This window comes from Trichechus manatus, unplaced genomic scaffold (genome assembly GCF_000243295.1).
Source record: "Trichechus manatus latirostris isolate Lorelei unplaced genomic scaffold, TriManLat1.0 scaffold00186, whole genome shotgun sequence".
NCBI classification, from domain to species: Eukaryota; Metazoa; Chordata; class Mammalia; order Sirenia; family Trichechidae; genus Trichechus; species Trichechus manatus.
In genome coordinates this window covers 3,331,157-3,345,894 of record NW_004444122.1, presented here as the reverse complement: position 1 = coordinate 3,345,894, position 14,738 = coordinate 3,331,157, and the positions used below count along the sequence as shown (strand labels likewise).

The following is a 14,738-nucleotide window of genomic DNA, read 5'->3' as shown; positions in this document are numbered from 1 at the left end:
TCTCATGCCCAGCATCCCTGGAGTTGGACTTGCGGAAAATGCCAGAGGCTAATGTGACAAGCCTGGAGGCCTGCACTGAGCCTCAGAAAGAGACTCCTCTTCCTTTTGAAGAGGAGGGGAGGAGAAAAGGGAGGCTTAAGATTTCGGAAACATGGACACCCATGTCTTTCCTCCATTAAAATGTGTGCTGCTATAGGCCAGGGAGGTTTTCTTACTCATTTTTGTCTTCCCCATAATGCCTAATGTAGCCTCTCTCTTACTATGGGATCTCAGTAGATTTTTATTCCCCTGTATCTTTCATTAGAAACCCTGGTGGTGTAGTAGTTAAGTGCTATGGCCACTAACCAAAAGGTTGGCAGTTCGAATCTACCACGCGTTCCTTGGAAACTCTGTGGGGCAGTTCTGCTCTCTCCTTTAGGGTCGCTATGAGTCAGAACCAACTCAATGGCAACAGGTTTGGTTTTGGGTTTTATACCTTTCGTTATTTTTGTTTTGATCTCTTGTATTGAAAATAAGTTGTTATTGGATGGTGTTTAACTGAGGTTGGGGATTTGACTATGTCACACTCTTGCTTAACATGCTTCAATGTCTGCCCATTGCCCCTCGGATGATGACCAAGCTCTTTGGCACAGAAAACAAGGCCCTCCTATGCCTGTCTCCCCAGCCACATCTCTCACCCCTTGCCCTCTGCCATACCCTGCTGCTTCCTGCACTTCTCCCACTCTTTCAAAACAGCCACACGTTCACCCCTGGGCCTTTGAACGTGCTGGTCACTCTGTGGGGAACCTGCTTGCCCTCATCCTCACCCACAAGCCTGCACTAAAGCTCCACGTGAGCCTTTTGCCCATTCTCTTGCTCTCTTGTGCCTCATCATTGTTCCCCATCTGATATCTGCCTCCCATGAGAGCTCAGTTCACCCACCTCTGCCAATACTGGCTCCATAGCTGCTCAGTAACCACTTATGAATGAATGAACAAATGAAAGAATGAAGGGCACAGAATCCAAGTCTCAGCACTTCTACTGATTTTAGATGTTTTGAGTTTGTCACTCAAAGTGTGTCTCTATACACATAAGAAAGGAGCCCTGGTGGCGCTATGGTTAAGCGCTCAACTGCTAACTGAAAGGTCCGCAGTTGGAACCCACCAGTCACTCTGCAGGAGAAAAGACTTGGTGATCTACTCACTCCCATAAAGATTACAGCCTAGGAAACCCTACGGGGCAGTTCTATTCTGTCCTATACCGTTGTCATGAGTCAGAGTTGACTTGGCGGCACACAACAACAACAATGTACAAATAAGAGATAAATATGCAGTTCCTGCTGACCTATGTACTCCAGCCACGCAAACGTCTATGACAAAACATGGTGAGCGTCAGCCCTCCTCATGACTCTTGGCTCATAAGGAAAGAGTACTTGCTAACATTTATTAAGTGCTTATTCTGTGCCAGGCACCGTGGCCAATATTTTGCATATATTATTACATTTACTCCTCCCAACGGTTCTTTGAGATAGTCCCTGACACATCCCTGTTTGACAGATGCAGGAGCCAGGCAGAAAGTGAGTCACCTGCCTGCGGTCACACCTAGTAGGAGGTCCGGCCCAGACTCTAATCAAGCAGGTGTACACCAGGTCCTGCGCCTTAGCCAGTGCTTCCTCCGCTGAGGCCTGAAGTAGCCAGTCCCCTCTACAGTTCTCTCCATCTCGGTCTTTTGGTTTTTATAAAACAGAGAAGTGGAAGTGCCCTTAGTTCTTGCTAACAAAGAAGTCTTGCAATGCCAAGCCATCCTTGTTATCTTTGGCTGCTTGGGTTTCCTGCCCAAACCCTTCCTGAAGGAGCAGCCCTGGGCTGTTGGAGAATGCACCCTGGAACCTGAAGCACCCAACCCTTCCTGGGGATCTCTGGGCAGCCAGGAACATGGCTTTGCCCCACGCCCAGAAAAGGCTCTGGCCTGCCCTCATTTTGCCCATGATCTTGGGAGCTGAAGGGAGAGGTGTCACAACCTCCCAACAGCCACAGGACAGATCATCTCTACTTTCCGCGGGGCTCAGACCTGATTCAACAAGATAAAAAGGCGCTGTTACTGGGGAACAAACAGAGCTCTCTTGGGACCAATGTGTGTGCATGCCAAACTCAGGTGTGATGCTACAGTCCGAGGCAAACAAAACACACTGCAGCACATCAAAATGACTTTTCTTTGGGTCTTTGGCTGGCCAGAGACATTTTGCATAATCTTTAAATCATTGCCTGCCAATCCAAGGCATAACATGACCAGAGATGGGCAATTAGCTGCATTAACTACTGGCTAAGGTACGGCTCTTGCATACAGTAGATGTTCAATTAGTATTTCTTTAGTAGCTGACTGACTGAATGAGTTCACATAAAGAGAGAAATTTTGCTTAGGAATATGTTTGTAAGGAAAAACCATTCTTCAAAAAGTTAGACATAGAACTACCATATGACCCAGGAATTCCACTCCTAGATATATACCCAAAAGACTTGAATGCAGAGACTTAAACAGATACTTGTACCTCAATATTCATTGCAATTTATTCACAATAGCCAAAAGGTAGAAACAACCCAAGTACCCATCAACAGATGAATGGATAAACAAAATGTGGTCTATCCATACAATGGAATATTACTCAGCCATAAAGAGAAACGAAGTCCTGATACACGCTATGACAATGAGGAACTTGGAAATATTATGCTGAGTGAAGTAGGTCAGTCACAAAAGGACAAATATTGTACGATCCGATTATATGAACTATCTAGAATAGGTAATGCATAGAGGCCAAAGTTTCTTAGTGGGTACCAGGGGCAGGTGAGTGGGGGGAGAAGTAATCGCTTAGACAGCACTGAGTTGCTCTTAAGGGTGAAGAAAAAGTTTTGGAAATAGATAATGGTGAAGGTTGCACAACATGGCGAATGTGATTAATCTCACTGACTCATACATCTAAAAATGGTCAAAATGGCAAATTTTGTTATACACATTTTACCACAATAAAACAAAAAAATTAATGCTAAAAAAAAGACTCCCTTTAAGAACAAGCCCCAAGCATGTCTAATGCAGAGAATGTGTCTGCATCTCCCTTTGAAACCATGTGGCCGTGGGGAAAGGAAAAAACCGGTTGCCATAGAGTTGACTCTGACTCACGGCAACCCCATGTGTGTCAGAGTTGAACTGTGCTCCATAGGATTTTCAATGGCTGATTTTGGGGAAGATCATCAGGCCTTTCTTCCGAGGCACTTCTGGGTGGACTCAAACCTCCAACCTTTTGGTTAGCAGCTGAGTGCATTAACTGTTTGCACCACCCAGGGACTCCAAGGAAAAAAGAAGGAGAAGGTCAATTCTAGGTGGCATGGGGTTGCTTCAGTGTTTTGGAGCTTGGGGAAGAGAAACAGCTGGGCAGTACCTGAATCCAAGGTGTAGGAAGTGTTTGCTGCCCAGTCTGGTCATTGCCTTCCTGGCTGTGTCATCCAGGTTTCGAGAGCCTTCATCATTTACCGCAACAGAAAGGATTCTGCCATCAGGGACAGCGTTCAGATACTGGACCAGACGTTCGCTCTCTTTCTTGGACCTATAGGTGTCAAACCTCAAAAGGGCAGAAAGAGAGGATTTTAACTGTCTTGATAATAGCCACAAAAGAGAGGTCTAAGTCTATCTTTATTGAAACAACTAACATGCCATCAAAGCTCCCAAAAGCTGTGACTTTTTTGTGTGTGCTTTAAGTGAAAGTTTACAATTCAAGTTAGTTTCTCATACAAAAATTTATACACACATTGTTATGTGACCCTAGTTGCTCTCCCTGTACTGTGATAGCACATTCTTCCTTTCCACCCCGGATTTCCTGTGTCCATTTAACCAGCTCCTGTCGCTTTCTGCCTTCTCATCTCGCCTCCGAACAGGAGCTGCTCATTTAGTTTCATGTATCTACCTGAGCTAAGAAGCAGTCTCTCCACAAGTATCATTTCATGTCTTATAGGCCAGTCTAATCTTTGTCTGAGGACTTGGCCTCGGGAATGGTTTTAGTTTTGGGCTAACAGAGAGTCCAAGGGCCATGTCTTTTGAGGTCCCTCCAGTTTCAGTCAGATCATTAAGTCTGGTCTTTTTACTAGAACTTGAATTCTGCACCCCACTTTTTTCCTGCTCCATCAGGGACTCTCTGTTGTGTTCCCTGTCAGGGCGATCATTGGTGGTAGCCGGGCACCACCTAGTTCTTCTGGTCTCAGGCTGATGAAGTCTCTGGTCTATGTGGCACTTCCTGTCTCTTGGGCTAATACTTTCCTTGTGTCTTTGGTGTTCTTCATTCTCCTTTACTACCCGTGGGTTGGGACCAATTGTTGCATCTTAGATGGCTGCTCGCTAGCTTTTAAGACCTCAGACGCCACTCACCAAAGTGGGATGCAGAACATTTTCTTAATAAACTTTGTCATGCCAATTGACCTATATGTCCCCTGAAACTATGGTCCCCAGAGCCCATCCCTGCTACTCTGTCCCTCAAAGTGTTTGGTTGTATTCAAGAAACTTCTTAGCTCCAAAGCTGTGATTTTTAAAGAAAGAAGATTTTATTATACCAAGAAACGATCACCTCAAACTTGACAAAGGTAACTCACCCTTATTCACATAAAACATCAAGAAAATGCAGATTTCAAAAAAAAAAAAAATCCACCACTGGTGAGAAGAAAAAGACAGACACAACTTTGTAAAGATCTCAATTCTCCCCCAGTGTAAGTATAAAGATTTTGTGTAATTACAATGGAAACTCCAGAAGAATTTGTCTTGGAACCTAACAAACCAAATAGTTCTAAACTGACTCCAGGAAAAGAAGCCAGCATAGACAGCCAAGAAGATTTTGGAAAGGAAAAACAATGGTGGTATGGGTGGTGGCTGGATAGGTGTTCCTGAGTCCTCAAGCTGGTTTTCAACTGTTTGCACAACCTGGTCCCACTCTCTCTATGCCCCCTCATCCTTCATGCCTGCTCTCCAAGAATTGTCTTCTGTAAGCCAAGCACATCTTGGTGCCCCGTGACCACATTACATGCCCACTCCTGTCTTCACTCAACGACCCCTTTTCTCCAACTAATCAAATCCTCACTACCTTTCACAAGCTGAAAAAACCAGTTGCCATCGAGTCAACTCCAACGCATGGCAACCCCATGTAAGTCAGCATAGAACTGTGCTCCACAGGGTTTTCAATGGCTGTGAACTTTCAGAAGTAGATCACCAAGACTTTCTTTCAAGGCACCTTTGGGTGGACCCAAACCGGCAACCTTTCAGTTTGCAACCAAGCACCTAATCACTTGTGCCACCCAGGAACCATGTGTGTGTATGTGTGTTTCTGTGTGTGTGTTATTAGTATCTTTATTTACTCATACACATTTAGCTATCAGATCCTCGAGGCTGCAGCTACACGCTTTAAGCCAAGGAGATTTGGAGTGAGTAAGCACTTCGTAATCTCCACTGCAGCTGTCTGGATAACTTCTTTTTATCCAGTTCAGTGATGAATTAGGCTTGAGGTTGGATAGCTGCAAGTAATGACACTTTACTTATTTAGGAAGCAGTGCCAAGGAATCAGCACGCAATTGAGGAGACTGCTCTCTCTTGTATGAAGGTGGACGCTATCTGGCACGCTTTGCGTCAGTCTTGTTCATTCTGGCATCAGTTGCTACATGTGAACTTGGGCTTGCCCAGCCCCAGGCCGAGGCAGATGGCTGTCACCAGAGATTCAGTGGGGGCTATTTGGTGGTTAAGGGTCTACACAGACCTGGGCTTGAATCCCAGCTCCCGCACTTACCAACTTTGTGACTGTGAGCAAATTTAGCCTCTCTGAGCTAAGCCTCAGCATTTTCATTGGTATAATGGAGCCCTGGTGGCACAGTGGTTAAGAGCTCAGCTGCTAACCAGAAGGTTGGCAGTTCGAATCCACTAGCTGCTCGTTGGAAACTCTGTGGGGCAGTTCTACTCTGTCCTGTAGGGTCATTATGAGTCTGGATCAACTAGATGGCAACAATTTTTTTTTTTTTAAATGAAGATAACAACAGAATCTGCCCCACAGGATTTTTATGAAGATTAAATTATATATGGTGGGTAAAGTGGTAAACGCAATGCTATGCAGTGATTGTATCATTGTTACTAATATTCACCAGAGGGCAAGGTTTGGCTGTCCTGTGTTCACCAGCAAGCACTTCAGCTTTGCCCAACCTGCTCCTGTGATAAGCTGTCTCCCCTGCTACCTCCTGTTGACACTGCCAGCTCAGGCCCCGTTCTTGAGGAGCTCCACGTCTCCCTCCTCCAGAAGCTCCAGGATAGCTGTCTCCACTTTCCTACCCTATCTGTGTCCTTCCCAGTGGATCTTTCCCTCTGGGTGGCCTGGGACAGACGGCCTCTGCAGGGCCTGAACGAGAGCCCCCAGGAGTCTGAGGGGCAGGCCCACTGGCCGCAGCACTATATGCCAGCTTACACCACGGCCAGGGAAGAGGGTAGGAGGGGAAGGAGTGGGAGACCTGTCCACTCTGCCTCTAAATGCCTCTCAAAACCATCCAATTCTATCCATCTCTTGCCTAGACCACTGAAGGAGCCTTCTAACCATTCCCACTGTTTTTGCTTTTGCCCTCCACAATCAATCCATTCTCCACACAGCAGCCAGAATATTATTTTAAACCAGATCTCATGGCCTTTCTTGAAGTCCTTCAGTGGCTTCCCATCCCACTAAGAATAAACCCCATCTCCTTACACGGCCTCCCAGTTCCCACATCTGCCCTTGCCTACATCTCCAATGTTACTGCATGTCACTCTTCCATCGCTCACTGTACTCCAGCATCTCTGGTGGCCTTTCTGCTCTTCTGTGAGAACATCATGTTCTTTCTCACCTCTGTCCCTCTGCACACACTTTGTAGTGCCTCCCTCTGGCTTGAACACGTTCCCTGACTCACGTTGACGCCACACTTTTCAGCTCAAATGGTTCTTCTTTACACTGGCCTTCTCTGACCACCCTGTGTGAAGTGGTCTTCCCTACTACGCTCTACAATTCCTCTATGTTTTTCCGCCTTATGCCCACTACTCACCATCTGAAACTATGTTGTGTGTGTTTGTGTGTGCTTCCCCCTGTTAAATTTGGCTTCATCAGGAAAATGGCTGGGGAGGACAATGATTCCTTGGGGGCCCTTCTTCTTTGTCTGTCATTCTCTGTGATACTCCCAGCACCCAGAACAGTATCTGGTTAGCCCATACGCTCAGTAAGTCCATGCTGAATGAACAGCTATGTGTTTAAGTGAAGGCAAAGCTTACCGGTCAGAATGGATGACTGTCCCCGACTTGGGGTCAATGACATGGACAATGACTCCACGATGACCCCAGCTCCTTTCAAAAAAATAGCCTCCTTCCTCCATGCCACCTGGGTGAAGGGTCTTGCTTAGAAACGTCCAGGAGAGCTTTTTCTGTCCGTGCAACTCAAGGGTGCCTCCTCTGCCGACTCCAATGTACTTCAGGCCAAAGTAAGGGTCGGGCTGAACATCCTCATCAGCCCTACGAGAGAGAACAGCTCCTCAGATTCGGCTGGCACATCTCTTTACCAGGTGCTGAACCCAGAGGGGACCATCATTGCTCCCCGTCTCCCCCGGAGACCCCTACAGAGTCAGCCACACTTTGATGATCACATAAGGTCAGTAAAGACAGCATTAGCAACCAGCTCTTCCTAAGCCCAACCAAAAGGAGGCCAAAAAATCAAGCAGAAGTGCTTGTCATTAGTTGACACATTGGCACTTCTTTCAATTGTAATTATCTTATATTTTGGTCCGTGTCAGATGTGGAATCACCTGGACAGGTACCACATACCCTTGTGTATTCTTGGCCATTACTTCTTAGAACTCTCAACTGCTTAAAGAGGGAACACAGCCAAAGGTAAATACTGCATGGAATTTTTCTTTATCTTGTCCATTATAACCTATTAAAACCTTGCAGAGCCGCCCTGAGCCATGACATGATTGGAAGGTGGCTGAGAAGCTGGCATGGACTTCTGTAACGTAAGCACAGCACCCAGGCCACAATAAATAAAATCCCTCATGTACTTCTCCAGCTCGTCCAAACTACCATGTCTGTTTGTTCATGATTGCAATCTGGCAGGACCTAATGATGATCCCTGTCTTACACTAAGCCTCGCCGTCTTGTCTCCCTCTCTCCTTTGGAAAGCCTCCTTCCTATCAGATCCAAGAACAGCACTTGACCCATGGAAGCTGTCTACTCACCTTCCATACAAAACAATGCTGAAGTTGCCTTGGAAAGGGCAGTGGGCACTCCCAGCATGCAGTTCTCCTCCATTGTCAATCAGGATGTGCCGGGTGCGCAGAACGATTGGCTCTTCGTGGTCTTTAATGACTAGCTTTCCTGAAGAGGTAGGAAAGGGTGAGGTTTCAGAACACCAAAGTTAGGGATGAAACCATAGCAGAGCCAGGGCAGCCCCCCTAATCCCTCATCTCATCCTGGCAGGCAAGAGGGCACATCTTTTGAACATCTCAGTGCTTGCTGTCCTCCCAAGTAATTACTTTTCTCTTCTTTCGTCCTCTCAATGTGCAAATAAGTCCATCTGGTTTCCTGCCATCACCGCAGACACTAAATTCAATGACCAAGCATCCAAAGGTAAAATACGTAAGACTGCTCAGAGCAGCAACAAGGATTTCTTCTAGAAATGCTTCTTTCACTAAGATTGGCACCCCGACAAGCCATTCCTAAGGGCTTAGAGCTGATGGCTAGCGCAAAAAGCCAGATGCTCTGACATTAACCCAAGGCACATGTTTGTTCTGTCCATCTGAAGTTATGGCAACCTGCATCCCATCTGCTAGGCTCTGGGGTGATGGAGGGGGGAAGGGCAGATTGGCTTACCTCCCTCTGAGATGTGGATGGAGTAGACCGTGGTAGAAGAGGTGAGCAGCAGCGCCTTGTCCCGGCCGATGTAAACGTGGTTGTCCTGGTCATGGCCAGGGCTCCAGCGATGAAGCTCAGGGCTCTGGTCGGGGCACTCAACTGCCACTGCCAAGGACAGAGAGATGTCACAGCTCCCATCCACCAGCCTCACCAAGCGAGGTTTACCACAGACCACGAGGGGGCTCTCATCCATCTTTCCAGCTCCTGCCTCCTCTCTCCAGTTGCCATTGAGCCAATTTCAACTCACGGTAACCCCAGGTGTGTCAGAGTAGAACTGTGTTCCATAGGGGTTTCAATGGCTGATTTTTCGGAAGTAGATCACCAGGCCTTTCTTCTGAGGTGCCTCTGGGTGGACTCAAACCGCCAACCTTTTGATTAGCAGCCAAGCACTTTAACTGTTCACACCACCCATGGACTCTGCCTCCTCTAGAGCTAAAAAGCCAGGCCTTAAAGAGCAGGGAGACGCCCCCTGGTACAGGTGTCAGAAGCCCTGGGGTCTAGTTTCATCTCTTTCATTAGTTCATTTATCTGTGGACAAGTCACTTCCTTTTTCTGGGCTCAGTTCCCCCATTTATAAAATGAAGGGTAGACCAAATGATTCCTCAGGACATTCCAAGATCTAAAGTTACACAATGATCTACCTAGATTACTTGGACTCCAAGCCATTCTGTCCTCTGGAAAGCAGGGGTTTGAAGAGTTAAAGAAAGTCTTTCCCCTTCTGCATGAGAATTTGACCTTTGGTTAATGTTCTAGCTCTGTTCCCCTGGAAATCTGAGAAAGACGGTTATTTTCTAAACTATGTTACCAAGAACACTGCTTATAACAAATGATTGGTAAGTGGCCTCTAAACTCAGAGGAACAGTAAATGAATAAGTACCTGGTGGGGAGGTCATGCTTTGGGCTGACCCTGTAATTGGTACGTCCCTTGTAGGAACAACGGAAGTTATGCAAATAGAGTCGTTATAAGAGATACCGGCTCCAGTGGGACCTGAGGCTTCTAAGCAAGGGCAGTTCCCACACCTGTCCCATGAGTCTGGTTTCCTCTCACCTGAGCTGTCACCTGGGAAACCAAAGAGACTAGTTTCTGAATGGCTGTGTGGACTGCTGCAAGGAGTCTCCCATGGAAAGGAAGTGCCTGATGCTGCCCTGATGACAGGCTCCCGTCCTATATCCTCCAGCGTGAGTCGGATGCCAAGTGTGGCCAATGGTAGCCTCATGGGTATGAATATCTAGTTGAATCTAAAAAGCCCCTGTGGAGGGTGTTGCAGAGGGACTTCTCCTCTGGCCCCAACAGAAGCACTGGGAGGACCCTCCATGTTCATATGGCTAACACGGCTCTAACCCAGCAGTGTGCCATGGAGGGGTGCAGGGGGGAGGATTGGCTCAGAAACTCAAAGAATCTCCTGGGATAGCAAAGAAAAATCCATAGAGGGAAAGAGGTGGGAAGAGGCAATGGGCAAAAAAAAAAAAAAGAGAGAGAGAGAGAATGTATTGCCTCAGGGACTAGGCCCTGGTGCCCTCCTTTTTCTGTCACTACAGAGCTGTGAAGTATGAAACAGCAGACTTCAAAATAAGCTGGGGTGGGGAACGGAGAGGTGGGGAGGTGCCCAAGGCAGAGAGAGGTCCTGGAAGGAATAGAAGCACAATCCACAGCTCAGACCCTGAGAGGGAGCCCAGGAGGCCACGTCCCTCGAGCAAAGTAGGTGCAGTGACTAATATCCACAAGATGGCACCGTGACCTCAGGAGGGATCTGGCTTCAGTGAAATTACTGGCATGCCTAGTCTCATGTGACTTGATTTCCATTCTGTTATCTCTGGGGTAAGAGTACCTGTCCCATGTTTATCTATCTCAAAAAGAACCGGAAGGAGATTGTCCCTCTCTACACTTGACAGCGCCTGATTTGGGCCCCCTAACCCCCAGTCACGTTGCAGCGTCTTCTTTGCCCATCAGATTGCAGGGACTGGCCTTCTCCTCTTTCCTGCCTAGCCCAGAGCAGGCACTCAATGCATGTTTGTTGAGTGAACTCACTCCCCATCCTCACAACACTCCTCCTTTCTGCTCCATCTGCTCGCTGTCAGGCCCAACGGAGGCCCGGGATCTCTTTCATTAAGAAGAGAGTTTCACGTTTCTTGGAGTTTTACCGAAGCAGCTCTTCCAGCTGTTGTAAATCCCAAGAGGCTCAAGCTGTGGCAATAAGATGAAACACTGCAGGGCTGTTCGTTTGGGGCTTTCCATTCTAATGTAAGAGCAGGGCTACAGCAAGCTGCTGATATGGGCGGGGTGGGCTCTCTGCCTCGGAACTCAACAATCAAGGGTAGTCATGGGGTGGCGGCTCCAGAGCCCCTGCCCCGCCAAAGGGCTCTGAGGGCCAATGCCCATCCCTGCGTTTGTCTCCAGATGGGGTCAAGTGCAAGGCTGGCTTTCAGCAGAGGGGACTGGAGGCCCTGGGCTGCCCTCCAGCTGGTCCTGGACCTGGCGTGTCAATTTCTCCAGTGTGGGGAACACGTGTAGTCAACCAGCAAGCCCAGAGGTCCAGGCAAGGAGCCACAAGCATGCTGGGAAGAAACCACTCCAGTCCACCAGACAAAGCCTCAAGGTATAATACAGTCCACATTTCTCAACTGCCCCTTGTACTCTGCAAGGACACAAGTTTGCGTCAGACAAGCTGGACCTGGAGGTGGTCAGTCTCACCCTGCAGGCTTTCCCATCACCGGAAGCACAAGTCCTAGCTCTGCACCACAGCTGAAGCCCACTGCTCAAGCCCAGCAGTGACAAGCTTGGCCTGGGATGGACAACCCTTCATTGGACCTGGATATTTGGCTCTTGGTGGAGATCATTTGACAGTGGGTTTTTATTTGTAGAAATCAGTGAGGGGCTGGAAATGGTCCGCACCCTGTTGAAATATCACCACGGCAGCCACCAGTGCTGTCCCAGGAGTGGACCCACCACGCAGGATGGAGAGTGAACAGACGGACCTGCTGGGACCGTGCCTGCAAGGACTGGCTTCTCCATCCCTCCTACAGAGCAGGGGGAACCTGAGGCCCAGCCTCCATTCCAAACGGCTTTCTCTCAAACGGCAAGATGGCCAGGATGTGGGAGGAAATACCCGGCAAAGCATCGATTAGGCTTCCCCAAGGCCCTGCAGTGGACCACACCAAAGGATAAACCAAAACCCAGCGGCTAGCACATGGTTAACACCCCCTTTGTGTGTTAATGGAATAAATGACTTAAGGACAGATGAATGAATTCAGGTGATATTGTAGACTATTGCATCCAAAGTTAAAATATTGATTGCTTGCTGCATCCTCTAAGGACTGGAAAGATTCTACAGGGAATCACATTGAAGGAATTTCACTAGTTAGGATTATAGATACTTCTGTCCATCAGTGGGTTGAGAAAAGCAAAATACAATGAATGTACAGCCCTTTATTCTTATCATAGAAGAGCACAAAACTAATTAATAACAAGGGCATTTTTTTTTCAAAGAACAATCAATAGTGATGGTAATATTAAGAGCCAGCTGCTGGTGAGTCGTTTCTGACTCATGGTGAGCCTAAGTGTGCCAGAACAGAACTGTCTCCATAGAGTTTCCAATGGCTGATTTTTTGGAAGTGGATCACCAGGCCTTTCTTCTGAGGTGCCTCTGGGTCAACTTGAATCTCCATCCTTTCAGTTAGCAGCCGAGTGTGTTAACTGTTTGCACCACCCAGGGACTCCAATGGTAATATCACGAAGTTCCTATTCAAAATTTAAAAATTGTCCCCCATTTCTTACCTTCCACCCCAAGTTTGATTTATTTGGTTCCTGTTTCCTAAAGCCCAGGAAAATTTGCTTTGTGTTTCTGGATATTAATTCAAAATCACTCAAAGAAAAAGCTAAAGATATTGAGATTGGAACAATAGACCTAACCCTTGCATAACACTGCACAGCTTACAAGGTGCTTTAACGTACCCAGATCTTACGGTGCCAAAGCAGGCAGGAATCATTGAGCTCAGGCAGCTCAGAGGTAGCTAGCTGGCTCACAGATATGTGGGGTGTTTTTTCCTGGCCCTCCTCCAGAGTGGTTTTGAAAATTTGAATTCATCACTAACATTTAAAAAGTAGGGAGCTTTTACATAAAAATTGAGACTTCTGGTTTCTGAAACTTGAGCAGGTGCTGCAACACAGACCCACATTCCCACGTGGCAGCACTGGCCAGAGCGGAGAACTGGGAGACCCTTTAGAGGGAGCCGGTGACCACAGTCCCCATGTGACCAGTTTCACCCATTTATGTCACATGCCTACCTCCTGGTTTAGTCTAACCCGTCATTTTGTGGATGAAGAAGCTGAAGCCCAGCATGAGACTTTCCTGGGATCCTGAGTTAGCAAGGACGAGTCAGAACCTGACCCTGACCCACAGCTCTTTCCCCGGCCCCCAGCAGCACTGCTTCACTGAGGGGTTGTGCCCTTCCATGCTGAGATGCAGAGGTCCCACTGTTGTGTGGTGGCTCACCTATGCATGTGGCCCCAGAGAAGTTGGTCAGGATGAGCCAGCTGATGGTCAGCATTGCCCTAGAGGGGAAGTCCCGCCTTCCAGAAGCTCCCATGGTGGCAGAGCACTCCCTGAAATGGAAGCACACTGGCGTCAGACGTGCAACCTGGGCAGGCCCAGGACAGTGTGCAGGGTGGCAGGACAGACCCAGAGACAGACAGGGCCATGTGCACACACAGATAGCTGCAGTCCATGCAGAGTCCTCCCAGCGGTGTCCCGCTGCCGCCAGAACCCAGGGCCGGGCAGATCAGGCCAGCAACCCCTGCCCTTGTCCTGCCTGTGTCCTGAGGCTCAGAGACCCAGTGAGGGATGGAATTTCATTCTTGGTGCCCAAGTCTCCCCCCGCCCCAAGAATGAAGCCTTTTTTCTTAAATTAAGAAACAGAGAAGAAGAAAAACACTCCCCCTGAACGTAAGTGGGAAATTCGATGCTGCCAATCTGCTGTGTGATCTCAGCTGATCTGTTTAACTCTTCTGGGCCTCAAGTTCCTAATCCGCGGACTGGCTGGTTTCTATGCTTTCCCCCACCGGTAACAATCTATGCTTCTGAAACCAGTCTTGGATCATAGTAATTGAACTCCTAAATATGTAAATATGTGCGTTACAAGCCCTCTTCAGATTGCCCACCCAAGAGGGAGGTGAGGCAGAGATAGCTGACTGTCCCCCAGTATCCATTCTACCCTCCTTCCTCAGTAATAAAATCCCCAGTTTTTATCTGGGCACACGGCTGCCTAGAATAAAGACCACATTTCCCAGTCTCCCTTGCAGTTAATTGTGGCCTTGGAATTAAGTTCTAGCCAAGTACAGCAGAAGCATAGTGTGTATTCCAGAAAATGTCCTTAAGGAAAGGCAGGTGCCTTGCTACCCTCTTTCCTCTTCCTTGCTGGTTGGAATGCAGATAAAGATGGCTGGAGCTTCAGCAGCTATCTTGGACCATGCAGTAGCAAAGCAAATGGAAAGAACTAGGGGCCTGACACTGAGGAGAACTGACAGAGCTCTAAACCGGCTGACTACCTATGGATTTATTTTTATGTGAGAGAGAATTAAACTTCTATTTTATTCAAGTCACTCTTACGCTATTTTCTTTAACTAATACAGAATGTGGATGTGGGAATATAAGTAAGCCTTAAAACAGGAACTTTAAAAAATGATACAAGATTTGCCTTTCAAATTATACCTACTCCTCACTTATCGACTACCTCGTTATCCAACATTTCAAATTTATGACAATAGTAAAAGATCTACTATCCGACTATTTTGTGCATTAACAACATACATATGGCGGTAA

At 47.6% G+C, this 14,738-nt stretch overlaps 1 protein-coding gene across 1 annotated transcript in view; it reads right to left on the bottom strand.

Moving 5' to 3' along the window:
• The window catches only part of CEMIP (cell migration inducing hyaluronidase 1), a 69,098-nt gene extending 55,287 nt beyond the window's left edge, over positions 1-13,811 (bottom strand). Inside the window, exons 1-6 of the mRNA XM_004387501.1 lie at positions 13,718-13,811; positions 13,413-13,522; positions 8,878-9,024; positions 8,244-8,382; positions 7,288-7,524; positions 3,413-3,592 (exon numbers count right to left, since the gene is read on the bottom strand). Of these exons, the coding sequence (XP_004387558.1) occupies positions 3,413-3,592; positions 7,288-7,524; positions 8,244-8,382; positions 8,878-9,024; positions 13,413-13,506 (797 nt within the window). The 5' untranslated portion in view covers positions 13,507-13,522; positions 13,718-13,811. The remainder of the gene's footprint in view (positions 1-3,412; positions 3,593-7,287; positions 7,525-8,243; positions 8,383-8,877; positions 9,025-13,412; positions 13,523-13,717) is intronic.
• Positions 13,812-14,738: the final 927 nt, after the last annotated feature.